This window comes from Lynx rufus, unplaced genomic scaffold (assembly GCF_022079265.1).
Source record: "Lynx rufus isolate CCGP_SWC_20201006 ecotype Redwood Valley unplaced genomic scaffold, mLynRuf1.p SCAF_2, whole genome shotgun sequence".
In the NCBI taxonomy this organism is placed as follows: Eukaryota; Metazoa; Chordata; class Mammalia; order Carnivora; family Felidae; genus Lynx; species Lynx rufus.
Window position 1 is genome coordinate 57,369,691 of NW_025814834.1, and position 18,274 is coordinate 57,387,964.

At 36.0% G+C, this 18,274-nt stretch overlaps 1 protein-coding gene across 1 annotated transcript in view; it reads right to left on the reverse strand.

Moving 5' to 3' along the window:
- MTX2 (metaxin 2) overlaps positions 1-18,274 on the reverse strand; it is a 65,745-nt gene that overhangs the window by 25,061 nt on the left and 22,410 nt on the right. Inside the window, exons 2-3 of the mRNA XM_047084995.1 lie at positions 17,757-17,804; positions 16,722-16,768 (exon numbers count right to left, since the gene is read on the reverse strand). Coding sequence (XP_046940951.1) covers positions 16,722-16,768; positions 17,757-17,804 — 95 coding nt within the window. The remainder of the gene's footprint in view (positions 1-16,721; positions 16,769-17,756; positions 17,805-18,274) is intronic.

Sequence of the window (18,274 nt, forward strand, 5' to 3'; positions counted from 1 at the left end):
ATTTGGGATAGGAAAAGGATAGGACAGTGGACTGTTTTTATTTGTGACAAGCCTCTCATATATTACTTACTGGTGGGAGTGTAAATTAATCCAACCACCTTGAAAATGTTTGGTCATTTCTACTAAGCACATGACTACCCTATCAGCCAACAATTCCATTCCCAGAAATATATCAAAAAGAAACAAGGCTTATAGCCACTAACATACACATATACAAAAATGCTTTTAAGCAGCTTGATCCTAATAATCAAATACGGGGAGCAACTCAAATGTCTATTAATATTAGTAGCAAACCTGAATCTAAAATTCCTAACTCCAGGGGTGATGAGTGGCTCAATCAGTTCAGTGTTACGCATCTGACTTCAGCTCAGCTCTTGGTCTCATGGTTCGTGAGTTAGAGCTCTGCATCGGACTGTTTGCTATCAGCACAGAGCCTGCTTTGGATCCTCTGCCCCCCTCTCTCTGCCCCACCCCCCCCAAAACTAAACATTAAAAATAAATAAATAAAATACAATTCCTAACTCTAAGCTAAAAAGGGTATACAATGTCACCAATTGCTATTATGAGAAAGGAAAAAATATACAAGGATTATATATTTTTCTTGACTCTGAATTCTTTACAAAGAGCTTTTACTGAGAACTTTTAAATCAGAGAAATTCCAGAAACAGTCCCAGAAGATGATACCTACAATACTCCATAAAGATTCTAAATTCTATGTCTTCAATTATTACCTCTGAATCATATCTTCTGGGAACCATGGCTCAGATCTTTTTGCAAAAACTGGTCTTGAAGAATAAAATTTATTTGCATATAAGTGAAAGTGAAGCCAAAAGTATAGAGAACAAAAAAAAAAATCTGTTATCAGTCAAGTAGACCATTACAAATACCTTAAATCCTAGATTCAAAAGTTGTTATTGTTAATAATAATGCCATTGCTTTGATTAGATTATAAGACTAACAGTTTAAAAGAAAAATTTTTTTAACGTTTATTTATTTTTGAGACAGAGAGAGACAGAGCATGAACAGGGGAGGGGCAGAGAGAGAGGGTGACACAGAATCCGAAACAGGCTCCAGGCTCTGAGCCGTCAGCACAGAGACCAACGCGGGGCTCGAACTCCCGGACCGTGAGATCATGACCTGAGCCGAAGTCAGATGCTAAACCGACCAAGCCACCCAGGCGCCCCAAGACTAACAGTTTAAATGTTGGGAAAACCTTTTCAAATGTTGTACATAACAGAGTATCAGGAATACAGACAGGGATCCCATTACAGTAATCTTTCAGTAACATGGTGACAAGCTTCTGATTCTTCTCACTTCTCATTTCAGATTCCTCTGTCTTCTAAAACTAGCGTTTACTCTTGTAATTCCCAGTTATATTCCAGATAATGATTATCAGCTCAATAAATAAATGAACAAACATGAAAATCTCAACAATACATCAAATCACAAAATGAAGACTAAAGAAGTCTAAAACTCAGTAAATCTTCTAGTTTTTCTCCTATGTGAATTTTTTTGATGTAGCAACAGAAACTCCTGAATAAAAACATTTTTTAAAAGTCTGCTTAGTCATAACATAAAATTTATATTTAACCACTAGCTGGAATATGAATCAATGCAGTTTTCTTGAAGGGTAGCTTAGCAACATCTATGAAAATCCTAAATGTACATATCCTCTGACCCCACAATTGTATTGTTAGAAATCTATCATATGGACATATATGCCTAAAATCATGTAAGATATATGTTAGGATATTCATGCCTAATCCCTACTTATAGTATAATTATACTATATTTATAATATTTATACTTATAATAATAGCCTAATACCCACCAATAAGAGACTGATTCAGTAAACTGCAGTGAATCCATTAATGGAATATTTGTAGTCTTCAAAAAAGAATGGTGCCCCAAAACCTATAAAAAACCTATAAAACTCAGGGCAACGGAGTGGCTCAGTCAGTTAAGCATCCGACTTTGGCTGGGGTTTGATCTCATAGTGGGCTCAAGCCCCATGTCAGGTTCTGTGCTGACAGCTCAGAGCATGGAGCCTGCTTCAGATTCTGTGTCCCTCTCTCTCTGCTCCTCCCCCCACTCCTGCACACTCTCACTCGCACTCTCTCTCTCAAAAATAAACATTAAAAATTTTTTAAAAAGAACTTCTCAAACTCAACACCCAAAAAAACAAATAAACCAGTGAAAAAATGAATAGATATTTTTCTAAAGAAGACATCCAGACGGCTGACAAACACATGAGAAGATGCTCAACATCACTCATCATCAGGGAAATACCAATCAAAACCATGATGAGATACCACTTCACACCTGTCAGAATGGCTAAAATTAACACAGGAGACAACAGATGTTTGGAAGGATGCAGGGAAAATGGAACCCTCTCACACTGTTGGTGGGAATGCAAACTGGTGCAGCCATTCTGGAAAACAGTGTGGGGGTTCCTCAAAAAGGAACATTACTCAGCCATCAAAAAGAATGAGATCTTGCCATTTGCAACAATGTGGATGGAGCTAGACTGCATTATGCTATGCAAAGTAAGTCAGAGAAAGGCAAATACTATATGATTTCACTCATATGTGGAATTTAAGAAACAAAGCAAATGAACATACAGAAAGGGAAAAACAAAACGAAAGGAAAGCAAACCATAAGATACTCTTAACGGAGAACAAACTAGGGTTGATGGAGGGAGGTGGGTGGGGGGTGGGCTATCATAACAAGAAGGACACTTGTTATGATGAGCACTGAATGTTATAAGTAAGTGATGAATCATTAAATTCTACTCCTGAAACTAATATTACACTATATGTTACCTGACTAGAATTTAAATAAAAATTTGAGGGAAAAAAAAGAATAGAGTTGCCCCTCAACCCAACTTCTTATACTACACTCCAAAAGACATTTCTCATCTGGAATCTTCTGTATGGCTACTGAATGACATGAGACAACATACACCAAATGCAAAATAGCTTTTTGTGTTATTTTTCTTCTAAAGGGCCGGGGTAAAACATTAAAACACAGCTCAATAAGGCCTACAAAAGGCTAATTTATTTGGTCCAATGCATAGCTTCCTGTAAACTAACTTGATAGGAAGACACAATTCTAAATATCTAGAAGAATGAGTGGAAAACATTTATGCATTCATCCCCATACTCAATACATATTTACTGAGCAGCTACTATATATCACAACTGTTCTAGGCACGAGAACAGAACAGGGACCTTAAAGTCTCGGCCTTCACTGAGTTTACAATCTAATGGAGAGAGATGATATGCAAATAAACCTGAAAATATGTATGGTGATTCCTGCTATTTAGAAATACAAAGCAGTATGAAGGTATTGCTATTATAAGTAGAGTGGTCAGATGAGGGCTCACCAATAAAGTAACATTTGGGCATAAACCTGAAGAAAGTTAGGGAGCCAGCCATGTTCAAAGGCACTAAAACAGTCTTATGCTTCTACTGGTGTGTCTGAGGGACAAGACCAGTCCGACAATGCAGATTAAGGAAGTGAGTGGTAACAGGGAACATCAGAGACAACCAGGAGATCATGTAGGACTTACAGATACTTGTAAGGATTCTGACTTTTACTTTGCATGAGAAGAACAATTACAAGAAGGTGCTCAGCTGAAAACTGCTGGAATCTGACTAACGTTTTAAAGGATTATAAGCAGTTATACAGAGATTAGATTGTAGACAGTAGAAGCATAGAAGCAGAAGCACTAGTTAGAAGGATTCTGGGGGCGTCTGGGTGGCTCAGTCGGTTGGGCGTCTGACTTCGGCTCAGGTCATGATCTCATGGTTCACGGGTTCAAGCCCCGTGTGGGGCTCTCTGCTGACAGCTCAGAACCTGGAGTCTGCTTTGTGGATTCTGTCTCCCTCTCTCTCTGCCCCTGCCCAGCTCATACTCTGTCTCTCTCTCAAAATAAATAAATAAATAAATAAAACATTAGAAAAAAAAAGAAGAAGGATTCTGCAATAATGTAGGCAAGAAATGGTGGTGGCCTGGATTAAGACAGGAGTGCTAGGGGGGACAAGAAGTCGGATTCTGGCTACATTTTAAAACTAGGGCCAAAAGGGTTTGCTGACAACTGGATGTGGATATAGGAAAAAGAGGACTCCAAAGATGGCCCAAACTTTCTGACATAAACAACTACAACAATGGAAATGCCATTTACCAAAATAGGAAAAAGTGCAGGATGAGAAGGTTTTGGTGGGAGAAGGGAGACTTAGGAGTCTTTAGATGGACTGCTCTAACATCACTTCCTTGTCAAACTTTTCTGACAGGCAATGACTAGGAAACAACTCTATTCCCTTTTCAAAGACCTGGTCACGAAGGCAGTTATACGCTTTGAAACCAGATAAGCAGATTCTACTGAAATGTTGAGAAGCCCAACCTTAAAGGCCACCCACACCCTTTTCTTTTGTGGACAGAGGTGACAGAAGTACCTACAAATCAGTATAATCTTTGTCAACACTTTCCTGCAAGGATGGTAATATTGAGGTGTTAAGAAACGGGTAGAGCTATAGTTATTTATGCAGAATAAAAACACAACCAAGGACAGTTTTTATCTTTGATCTCTTCTGTTCCCTGCATCTATAGCCCACCAAGTTTAAAAAGTGAAAAGTCAATACCCAAAGTATAAAAAGAACGGACATAAGTCAACACCAAAAACACCAAATAATCAGATTAAAAAGTGAGCAGAGGACCTGAATAGAAATCCTTCCAAAGAAGACATACAGATGACCAACAGACACATGAAAAGATGCTCAACATCAGAGAAATGTATATCAAAACCACAGTGAGATTTATCACCTTTACACCTGTCAGAATGGCTAGTATCAAAAAGACAAGAAATAAAAAGCACTGGTAGGGACGTGGAGAAAAAGGAACCTTCATGCACTATCGGTAGGAATGAAAATTGGTGCAACCACTATGAAAAACAGCATAGAGATTCCGATCCAGTCATTCCATTACTGAATATTTACCCAAAGAAGGCAAAAACACGAACTCAGAAGATATAGGTATACCTATGTTCACTGCAGCATTATTTATAGTAGCCAAGATATGAAAGCAACCCAAGTATCCGTCGATGGATGAAGAAGATGTAGTGTTTGTACACACACACACACACACACACACACACACACACACACCATGGAATATTACTCAGCCATAAAAAGGAATGAGATCACTTATATGTGGACTCTAAAACACAAAGCAAATGAACAAACAAAAAACCAAAGATTCCCACAAATACAGAGAACAAATTGACAGTTGGCAGAGGGGAGGAGAGGAGGGGGATGGGTGAAGGAGAGTGGGAGATACAGGCTTGCAGTTATGGGATGAAAAAGTCACAGGGACAAAAGGTATAACACAGCATTATATGGTGCTGTACCTTATGGAGAATTACGAGCCTTCGGGAGATTTAAATTAAGTACACAGGTCGTATAATTAATATAAGGTAAGCAGAATAATATGAGAAAATCCAACAAAACAAAACATTTCAAAAATTACGCATACCTAGTTGAACTCTTTGTTCCCAAAGAAATATACTAAAAATATCTCAGAAAGGATCTGGAAGGGCAAACTTAATGAAATTAAATTTAAAGCTGAAAAAAATCATCAATTTCTTTTACAGAAATAAATATGATGCTATCTGACAGGAGAAGGAAAACAGAATCTGCAATATTAAGAAACCTGAAATATCAAACATCTTTTAATTGCATTAGGTTAACAACAACAAAAAACAAACAAAGCAAAAGGGCAAATAAAAATATTCAGTTCATAAAACTATGAGAAGGGAAACACAGCCAGCCAACAACAGGCCTGCCCTGTCTACTACATTTGCACAGGGAGGATGCTGCCTCATTGACATTCTGTCCTACCATCATTTAGAGGAAGGTGACTTTCTGTTGCTGACTCATACACCATACCAATGACTGGGTGACCATTAGCACATTCCCACTCCTTAATTGTCACTGGTTAAGTGCCTAGCATAACCTAATGGATCCTAACAGAGTACAGACTTAAGAAGCATACTGTTTGAGAAGACTAGAATGCCTTTTGAAAAATGAAAATCCTCTGCATCAATTTTAAGAATCAGTATAGACAGAACAGTAAGACTTAACAAAGCAGATGCCTCCCAGCGAGCCATCTCTGGGCAGGATCTGACTGTTAGAGAAAGGTCCTTTACCTGATAAGCTTTCTTCTTCTTTTTTTTTTTTTATTTTTTTTATGCTTATTTATATTTGAGAGAGACCGTATACGAGCAGGGGAGGGGCAGAGAGAGAGACAGAGACAGGAATGTGAAGCAGGCTCCAGGCTCTGAGCTGTTAGCACAGAGCCCAAAATGGGGCTCAAACTCACAAGCCGTGGGATCATGACCTGAGCCGAAGTTGGATATTCAACAGAATGAGCCACCCAGGCACCCCAAAAAGTACTTTTTTAAAAAATAAGATAAAGAGTAAATATATGATTTCTGGTTTACAGTACATACCTTATATAAAATCTTTTAAACAAGGCAAAAACAACTGAATAAAGATGTTTTGATATTGACATAAACGCTTACTTTATGAATAATCTTTCAAAGTCCACACATTGACAAAACTGATAAAATTATTGATAACAGGACTCCCCTCCAGACTGTAAGCTCTATTAGCACACACTGACCATGTCTACCTTGTTCACTGCTTTATCCTCAGCATACTATAGGTTCTCATGTAACACTTGCTCGAGGAATAAGCCATAGATATGCACAATAAATACAAACATACCTAAGTTTGTAGAAAACTAGTAAACTACAACAAAGACTAGCATTTTGTTATTTTATGGAACCAAAGATTACTGCATTAAAAAGTTAGATGTAACTCCTGTTAAATTCAGAGTTATTTTTTAAAATCAATAAAATGACAAATATCAGTAAGCAGATATTGTTTTAGAAAAAGTTACAGGAATTTAACTTAAAAAACATTATCAGAAACCACAATTCAATGAGCAGAAAAAGCTTTTAAATAGAGCAAATCAGGGGCGCCTGGGTGGCGCAGTCGGTTAAGCGTCCGACTTCAGCCAGGTCACGATCTCACGGTCCGTGAGTTCGAGCCCCGCGTCAGGCTCTGGGCTGATGGCTCGGAGCCTGGAGCCTGTTTCCGATTCTGTGTCTCCCTCTCTCTCTGCCCCTCCCCCGTTCATGCTCTGTCTCTCTCTGTCCCAAAAATAAATAAACGTTGAAAAAAAAATTTAAAAAAAAAATAAAATAAAATAAATAGAGCAAATCTGGGGCGCCTGGGTGGCGCAGTCGGTTAAGCGTCCGACTTCAGCCAGGTCACGATCTCGCGGTCCGTGAGTTCGAGCCCCGCGTCAGGCTCTGGGCTGATGGCTCAGAGCCTGGAGCCTGTTTCCGATTCTGTGTCTCCCTCTCTCTCTGCCCCTCCCCCGTTCATGCTCTGTCTCTCTCTGTCCCAAAAATAAATAAAAAACGTTGAAAAAAAAAATAGAGCAAATCTGGTACCAAAACCATGAAAAGCTAATGAAAGCACGTATGAAGACAGATCACAACAGAGAACAGATCTTCTCCTTAATACAACTCTCACCTGAAAACTACTTTTGGAATATCTGACTCAACTTTAGATACATCAACACCTGACAGCTGTAGGAAAAAAATCAAGTTCAGAAGGAAAGCAACAAATAAAGATAACCAGAATAGGAAAAAATACAAGCTCTCCCCGTTAGAATTAAATATAAATAAAAGTTGTAAGGTTAATATTAAGCAGAAGGAGTGATAAACTAGTCAAAAGGCACAGAAAGAATAATTCTTACAACCCAAGAACCTAAAGCAACACCAGTTGCATATTTGGCACTCAATGAACAACTTGGGAATAAAGACAGGAAACTACTTTTTTTTTTTTTGAGCTCCTATAACGAGTATTTTAAAATTTTATATTTTACAGATAAAGATTCCCAATTGAGAAAAATAACAAAAGCCTACCAAATTTTAAATTCTTAGGATAAGCTAAATAGTAGATGTCAGGGATCTAAAATGTATTCATTTTGATAAACTAACAGTAACTCCATATTGGATCATTTACCAATAAACAGCACCAACTATTTTCTTTCCACTTCACTATTCCAAAAACAAAATGAACATTTACTTGTCTTACAAGTTAAATACACAAGAATACTCTTTGTGTTTAAGCAATAAAATCAACATTGCTTGCTCATAAAAATATAAAAATAAGGGTGTCTGGGTGGCTCAGTTGGTTAAGCATCCGACTTCGATTCAGGTCATGTTCTCACGGTTCATGGGTTGAAGCACCACATCGGGCTCTGTGCTGACAGCTCAGAGCCTGGAGCCTGCTTCAGATTCTGTGTCTCCCACTTTCTCTGCCCTTCCCCTGCTCGCACTCTGTCTCTGTCTCTCAAAAATGAATGTTAAAAAAATTTTTTTAAATAATATAAAATTTTAAGGAATTGTTCTTAAGCTTTTAAGAGATCAGGTGCTTTATACTGATTAATATTGTGGAACTTAAGGGATTATAAACATAGCTTCTAAATGTATATAGATCACATTAACAAAGTTACCAAATTCTAGATAGGGAAAAGCAATTTTCAGTCTAACCATGTAAAGCTATCCTTAGACAGCAGACCTCCGGTTTTCTTTCTTAGGACAAAGCTTCTGTTCATTTCATAATTAAATTTGAAATATTTCACGTAAGAATTCCCTACGGACTATTCGAAAGCATGCAATACCATTTTCAGGGCACAAAATGAAAATGGTTCTGATTTTTAATTCATATCTTGTTTTACCAGGACACAAAAGAAAATCTGTGACAACAACCAAAGAATTATTTTCCCCCTTACTGAAGAGGCATGTTTTAAAATTAAAAACCATGAACAAATCTACCTACAAAATAATTCATTTTTTATATCAAACAGCTGCAGACCCTGTAATTGAAATAATGTATCTAAGGTTACAAATGAAAAGTGTTAGGTATCATTCTTGAAGTGACAGATTAAGTTCCTAATCCAGTTAAAGTAATAGCCATATTTGTAGTTTAACATAAATTAAGACCTTAATTATATTTGTGACTATTTTAAACAAAATAACAAATTTCTTTGTACCTGAGAATGTAATTTATAGCAAAGCCAGGTTCATTTTCCAAACCAATCTATTTCACACTGCAGAAGTACTCTGGTATAATGGTATAATGTAATTCTTGTTGTAGAATGTTGAAAGAGTAGATACACTAAGAGCACAGAAGAGGTTTGAAGATAAATGAAGATGCTATTCATTCAAGGGTAATTTCATCTTAGAACTATATGAAGGATGTTTCGTTCACACAGGCTAGTCTATGGCCTCAAATTTAAGTGTATTTTCAGCTCAAATATAATGCTGCTAGATCGATTATGCTGATACTGTGTATCTAATAATGAAGAATTCTAGCCTTTTTCTATTTAAAAATAGACTGCCATTTTTTCATCTTACTGCTAGGTCTTCATTGTTCTGCTTAATAGCAACAAATTTTAAAATCCGCTTGCTATTTACTTTTTAAACAGAAAAGTATATGGTTGACATTCTAACTTGCAATCTCTCCTGACTGCAGGAAAGCGCATTTTTGCTAAGTTAAAGAGATACTTACGTTAGCAAACCATTACCCTACAAAACCATTTTATTTCACTAATTACTAAAACTGACAACTCTAAAAGCCACCTAACTGTATTCTGAATATACTTCACTCTCCCAAATCCTGTAAGACTAATTTAAATGTTTTATGTATACCATACCATTCATATGCTGAGAAATTAATACTGAAAATGTTTTTAATTTGCTAAATTCTGTTTGTAATTTCAGGTCAATTTTAATCACCTCAATTTAAATTATCTTTTCTGAAGATCGCATTTTATATACTTAAATCCTTAAAAGCATAAATCACCAAAATACTTTAATACTCCTGGTCTATAAAGGTGATATGACATTCAATCTGAAGAATTTAAATTCAGTGATATCAAGGAAGCATCCTGTAGCCTCCATTTTTCTCATTTTAGAATACTGAAAAGGGTTTCACAAGTCCCCTTATGTAACAAACGTTCCCTAAATTCCCTCTATCTCTAAGCTTTCCTCCCCCCCCTTCTAATTTTGAAAGAAAATACAGAAGCCTCATTTTGCAGCAGATGATTCAAGTGGGAGAGATAAACAAATGTCAAAAAACTTTAAAATGCATCTATTTAAAGAATGTTTTTCATAAAAGTGTCCTCTTAATTCTCTATTAAAATATATCCACTGGTGTCATCTTTGTCAGGTTTGAACTGACACCTAAAAATTGCATACAACCATGGCCAACTTGTTTAAGGGAAAAAAATCTATCCAACCAAACTGAAAATTCAAAATCATTTCCTCTACAGCTGTCAAGGTACGCTGTCCACGGTAGCCACCTGAATGCCATGACATGTTTACAGTGGCTCTATTTTCATAATCACTGTTATTTCTCCAGTAGATCAATGGACTCGCGGTCCAAAGGAAAGAGAGCTACTCCTTTCTCCTGCTCTTCCCAATCACTACATGAGGATATTATCATTTAACTGCTAATTAATATGCCCACCTAAAAGGCATCATTTGCTAAAAGGAAAAGGCAAGGGTCAGCTAACAATTTATCAGCAGATCTGACATGTTAGTGTTCGTGGCCCAGAATTAACAGGGCCTATAAAAATGTCGACTTTTTAAAATGATACAACATATTCAACAGAAAGAAAACAGGTGGCGTTTTTTTTGTTGTTGTTGTTTTTTGTTTTTTTTTTCTGTTGTCTTACCTTTCATCTTTAGGGACAGAGTATTTATCCACAAAAAAGTAGGGAAAAACTAGAAAATTAAGTAGAATAGTGATATTTCCCTTAACCGGGCTTAAATGTCATTCTTACAGGAAGTGAGTATACAAACTAAGTGAAGTAAAAAAGCAGCATTCTCTTTTATGCAGCGTTCTAATAATGATCATCAGTTTGAGACACTCCAAAAATAAATTCAAACTTTTACAATAGAGTAAGCCATACAAAAAAGGAAAACAGGTTTCTTTTTAAATTGGATTCATATATAATAAACAAAATCCCTTCTAAAACTTACTAGAAAGTAACATTTTATTATATGCATTCACAAAATACGTATTTATAAATCTTTGTAGTCAAAATAGGCTCTAATTCAACATTCAACATCATCTTGTATTTCTACTGCTATTTCTATTGCTTTCACTGTTTTCAAAAGAACTTCTCGTTTATTATCTGACTTGAGTGAGCTTCACAATAACTCATAATATAGGTAAGACTGCGTTTATCACATTTCAGGGATCCAAAAGCTGAGAGACATTTATTTTTCACATCTTAATGTAATCTATAAATTGCAAGATACAGCTTGCTAAGAAATGTCAGAAGTGATTCTTGAATTAAATGTCCACTTATTTTTGGATAAAAATTCAAAGACCTGCATCACTGGACTGGACTGCTATGCTACAAAGTGTTATGAGCATGGATTCTTGACTCCAGACTCCCTGGGTTGGCACTCCCGCCCTGCTAAGTACCACCTATGTAAGTTTGAGCCACGGGCTTTAACTTCTTAATTTGTACAATGGCAATAATAATACTACCTACCTCCTAGAGTTGCTGTGAAAATTATCTCTGATACCTGAGGTACATTTAACAAGACCTGGCACATGGAGTAAGTGCTGTGGAAACTTTAGCTTCGGTTATTATGGTTGTTCTCACTAACATTGCCTGCAGGATGCGGATTACAATAGCACTACCTCATTTAGTTGTTGTAAGGACTGAATGAGTTAGTAAGAATTAAGTGCTCAGCATAGTGACGAGCACGTGGCAGGTACTCAGCCAATGCTGTTGCTGTGGGTTACCTCCACAATTTGTGGGCTCTGTGACCTTGGGCAAAAAAGCTTTCCTTCGTTTCAGTTTCCACATCTTTAAAAATGAGGTTCCTAAGAGTACCTTCCACTAGGGTTATGGGAAGGACAGAATGAGACACTTCACATAAAAGCTCTCAGTAGAATGCCTTCATCAATAAAAGTATTCAATACTTTTAAAACAAATCTTATTCGGTATTGTTTTAAAAATACATTGTTTGAATTAAAATATTCAGTATTGATAATTTGGACACAAACTCATATGTGTCAAAAAAAATTCTAGGGGCGCCTGGGTGGCGCAGTCGGTTAAGCGTCCGACTTCAGCCAGGTCACGATCTCGCGGTCCGTGAGTTCGAGCCCCGCGTCAGGCTCTGGGCTGATGGCTCAGAGCCTGGAGCCTGTTTCCGATTCTGTGTCTCCCTCTCTCTCTGCCCCTCCCCCGATCATGCTCTGTCTCTCTCTGTCCCAAAAATAAATAAACGTTGAAAAAAAAAAAATTAAAAAAAAAAATTCTTAAGCCTAACATTGATTTTAATTACTCGGGTGTGGTTGGACATCATAAAGCCTGCAAACTTGCATTCCTCCTGCTGACATGGATTATATACACTCCTGTCAATGAACAGGAGAGAAAGAAATAATAACCAACATTAGCTGCGTATTTACATTACGCCAAGTACTTTTCTAAGTGTTTTTTCTATATATTAACACATTCAGTCCTCATGACCTCCAATAGAATAGCTTCTATTGTAACTCCCTTTTACAGATGAGGAAACTTGAAACAAAAAGTAATGTTTAAGGCATGCTGTATTTGGAAGAGACCAACTGCTCATTTCACTTGTACAAAGCATATTCCACATCAGTAAAGACCTAAACTTCTTGAAGAAAATAAGACGTTTTTTATAGAAAACTTGCAGGGGAGTTCATATGTATTTGCTTACTGTATTTCTAGACATGTGCTGTTCCATACAAGAGCCATCAGCTACATGTGTCTACTGAGCACTTGAAATGTGGCTAGCACAAATTAGGATGTGCTGTAGGTGTAAAACAGACGTCAAATCTTGAACTGAATATAAACAAAAGTAAAACATCAGGGGAGCTTGGGTGGCTCAGTAAGTTAAGCGTCCGACTTTGGCCCAGGTCATGATCTCCTGGTTCATGATTTCGAGCCCTGCATTGGGCTCTGTCCTGACAGCTCAGAGCCTGGAGCCTGCTTCAGATTCAGATTCCCTCTCTCTGCCCCTTCCCCACTCACATTCTCTCTCTCTCTCTCTCTCAAAAATAAACAAACATTAAAAAAAATTCAAAAAACAAGAAAAACCTCCCATTAACAAATTTTGTACTGATTACACGTGAAAATGATAATATTTTGATACACTGGGTTAAATAAAACATTATTAAAGTTAATTACATCTGTTTCTTTTTATCTTTTTTAATGGGACTATTACAAAATTTTAAACCACGTATGTGGCCGACTTTACATACATTATACATCTGTCAGACAGTGGTTTAGGTTTAGGAAGTGAGACAATAGTAACAGAATTATTATCAAAGTTCTTTTCCCAAACACACACACATAGATTGATGTATATATATACATACGTATATACTGCTACACACACACACACACACACACACACACACACACACACTGCTCATGAGAACCAGAGGAACATGCTACACTAATATGTCACTATACTCAACATACAAGATTGTTATATGACTAGGCAAACACTTCAGGTAACACCAAAATTTGTGAATGAGGGGGGAAAAAAGCAAATCTAAGAGGAAATATCAGCCATGGGAAAAAAATTTATTTTCTTTTAAACTGAAATCATAAGGGTTCCTTTAATCAACAAAGATCTGACCACTTAGTTCCAGGAATATAATAAATGCCAAGTCTATGTGGTAGGTAAAATTTAAATTTCCTGACGGCTTAACTGGCAGACTATTAAAATATCTGATGCTTTATATCTGGTATCTTCTAGAAATATCCAGTTTATGGATACCTGTCACATTGTTTTCATCAATTTTACACATTTAACTGATTCCTCTAAACGGATACTGGTCCACTATATAGAAGAAAATTACTCCATAAAGTTTACATCAGATATCTGGAAAAGTCACATTTATAGTCATGGCTACTATCAGCTGTCAAGTCAAAGAATATTGGAGAAAACCAAGAATTTTTAATATATGCTGGTTAATTTATCATCTAAGTGACATATGTAGGATAACAAAAAAATTGAAATGCTTAAGCAAAATTCTGCATTTTTAAAAGGTTCTTTTTTTCTGGCTTTATATTTAATTGCAACTATGATTTAAAAAGCCATGGTTAAAGTAAATTAATAGGAACCATAAAAACAGAGTTACTAAATAAAGTACACACTAAGATTTCTTTTTTTCGTCCCTTCCCCAGATTATTTAAAACATTTTTTTTAATGGTAATATACTGGTATCTCGGTTTGCACTGAAAACAAGTTAATTCCAGGGTTTCTCAACATTGACACTATTTTCATTTGGGGCTGGGTATTTCTTTGTCATGAAGGGACTGTCCTGAGCATTGTAAGATGTTTAACAGCATCCCTGGCATTTACCTAACAGATGCTAATCGCACCGTCCCCAACAGTTAGGACAACCAGAAATGTCTAAACACTGACAAATGTGTTTTGTGGAGTAGAAATTTCTTTCAGTTGAGAACCCCTGGTCTATTCCTACTCAAAATACCTTCTTATTTGGTAAAAATTACTTCAATAATTTTAGGGGCTCTTCACAGGGGATCTCCAGATAGCCTCAGCAAGATCAGTAAACCCTGCAACCACGTGCAGAATAGTCTAGGTATGTTTCTATTTGTGTATGCGCTCTGGCATGTTTTCTGAGAAATGTTTTACAGTTTTCATCAGGTCCTGAAAGAGTTATCCCAAAAATGGCAATGAAAAAAAAGGGTTAAGAATTAGTGCTTCAACTAAAAGATTCACTGTGTCTTGAAGCTATTTTTTCAAAGAGAAACATTGAAAATACTATTTTATACACAGCTAATAATTTGCTTGTGCTATCAGTTATCAGGCACCACACTTACAAACCTTTCATTCAACAAACACTTACTGAGTATATCCTGTATGCTAGGCACTATGTTACTTATTAAGTATCTGAAAGCTAAACTTAAGTTCTCCCTCACCAAAAAAAGAAAAAACAAGATTAACAGCAGCATAAAGTCCGTATTTATTGCATACAATCACCGAGAATTTCTGCTTCTCTAAAGTGAACATAAGAAAAAAATACACTAGTTATAAAACTAGTATCTAAAGATAAAATAAAGGTAAATAAATAAAATAAATGTAATTTACTTTTTTGGTAAAAAGATTTAAAGTAAATCTAAAAGAAAGAAACTTAAAGATACTCATAGATCCTCATATGAATAAATTATTGTCCAAATATATTTCTTTCCATGTTTTCCTTCTTTCCCCATCTTAAAGAACACAAAAATGTACTGAATGGCATGCTACCAGTCAGTCAGTAAACCCAGAGAATACCAAGTTGAATAAGAAAATGTGAGACGACCAAGAGCCTAAGATCATGCCTAGAACACAGCAAAAACTCACAGGCCCTTCTCTTCCCCTTCCTTCTGTCCTCCAGAAGCTCACAGTCCCATCTCCAAAAATGTCACACATCTTAAGGTTTCTCTTTTATCTTGTAGGTGTTCCACAATAAAATCCTCTTTGTGATTCAAACTATGTAAGCTAACTAAATAAATAATAGCTAACTGTAAAACGTCTGAATAATTTTAATTCTATAAATCTACATAAACATTTCTCTCTTTTCTTTTTTTTTAGTGAATTGTGGGATATTCATACAGTGGGATAACATACATCAATAAAAATGAATAAATTAGAGGTACATCTATCAATATGAACAAATATAAAAAACAATGTCAAGTACCAAAAAAAGAATCAAACAACATATAGAGTTTGTTTAAATTTACATGAAGTAAAAAAATGATCTGTAATACTAGTTAGGTTTGTTCCCTTATTATGTATGCATAAGTTATCAATAGTCTAATCATATGATAAGCAAATTCAGTACAATGAAAGAGAAGGGAGACGGAAACAGAATCACTGAGGGTTATACTGGGCCCTTTAGCAATATCTGTAAGAATTTTTTTTTCTTAAGTTTTTATTTTAATTCCAGTTAATTAATATACATTGTTATATTAGTTTTTAAAGCAAATAATCCCCACATATTCCCTTCTTCCTATAGTACAGTGTAAAGTTTACAGGACCACTAGCCTTTTTTGGATTCCACAACTGTGATCTACAATGTAAAGAGCTACTGCATTCAATAAGTGGTTTGGGGGTAACAGATACCAGTACAATCATAAATACAAAAGGAATAGCCAGAGAAGAGTATGTCTACTTTAAGATTGCCAAAAGGATTTAGGCTAGAATGAGCACAATGAAAGAACGATGCTTAAAAATATGTGGTAAATAAATCTTTACAAATAAGTTATTAAATTGTATCCATAAATGAACTTGTCACCACAAATAATTAACACCATCATATCTAGTCAAAAGCTAAACTACGAAGAGAATACATCTAGCATAGAAGTGATTTTTATAAAAAGAATGAAGACTTTTCTTTTATATACTGGTAACAACTGAAAATATTACATAATAAAATTGCAGTTCACAGATGAGATGTTATATTGATAATGGTAAATCACACAGAAAAATTGTACACATACAACATCAGAGACTTCCTGGAGAGGAAAAAACACTTGCAACTCAAAGTGAAAAAATATTACACTATTTACATATTTACCTGCACAGCAAGAGAAGCTGCATTGTCAGAAAGCAAAATTTGCTCCCCTGTGGAAATACAATGAAAGGTCTGAGTCAAAAGTGAGATTGCTAAACAAGTATAATACACTTATAAATGTTTTTACTTTAAAACACTATTCCTATTTTGAAAAATAAAAGGTACAGACTTTCATCAAAGTAATTACAAAGTTCTCTATCAATGCTATTGTGCAATCATAATTTTGATTAAATTATCACAATATGTACACAATGATAAAACAAGACTATTTCCTCCAAAACTATTTGATCATTTATCGTATTTTATCAACAATATTTAATTAAAATCACTCACTTAAAAACAAATTCATTTTTCAAGTTTTCAAGAAATATTATTCTTCTTTTCATTAAGTAAAACAGTATGTTCTCAGACCCCTCTAGTTAAAAGTAAAAGCATTCAAAACCATATAAAACCAGCTTGCAGTTAATATTGCACAGAGTGTCTAGGTCTGTCACACAAAAGAAAGATGACAAGTTTGCAGCAATAAAAATTCCATGCTTAGAAGACTAGGGCTGCTGCCTATTAGTCTTCATTACTTTGCAGTCTTCTGACAACTGCAGCAGGCTGCCGAGCCCCAAATGGGGTCCATAATGTGATCTGATGATATATGAAGAGCTGCTAAAGGGAGCCTGAACCATCCTAGCCTATACATTTTAACAGTTCCTTTTTACTGAGAGCCCACTTTACCACAGGACTTCAAAAATCTGCTGTGTCAGCTATTGGTGCAGTAAATCTGCCAACTGCTCCTGCAACCACATCATTTTACACTGCCTACAGCAGCCAATATAATGAGTCAATAATAAACTAAGAACCTTATAGGCCATGAATAGTTGGTTTACACTGGCAGATACAAGTTTAGGCAAACTCTCCAATACAAATTAGATGAGAGAATCCCTTATGTTTTATGTTCTCTCAGAAGTAAATGACATTATCGACGGGTTTTTTTGGTAATAAGTATTTTTTATACATAACCATTTTTAATCGTGAACAAGCACCTACCTTTCAGTTGCTGATATAAGGTAGCATTTTCGGGCCAAGGCTCTGCAGCTGTGGAAACAAGGCAGTGATACTCAGGTACATAAGGCAAACACATACCAATAACCAAATTGATAAGCACAAACATTTGCCTAGAGCATTTAACTGAAAGTCGATCGCCAAGGTTACCTTCTATATATGGCAATAACCACACCACCTTAGATCGTATGGTATCCTGTGTAAGTAGGTTAAATAATTTCTTTTACATGGATTGTTTGGTTTCTTATTTGGTGGCGGGTTGTACTGTTGTTGTTGTTTTTGTTGTTGTTGTTGTTGTTGTTTTAATGCAGAAGTGGAAGACAGCTTGCCCAATCAAAAGTGAAAATTTATTTATGTATTTTAATATGAAATGTATTGTCAAATTGGTTTCCATACAACACCCAGTGTTCATCCCAACAGGTGCCCTCCTCAATGCCCGTCACCCACTTTCCCCTCCCTCCCACCCCCCATCAACCCTCAATTTAGCTCAGTTTTCAAGAGTC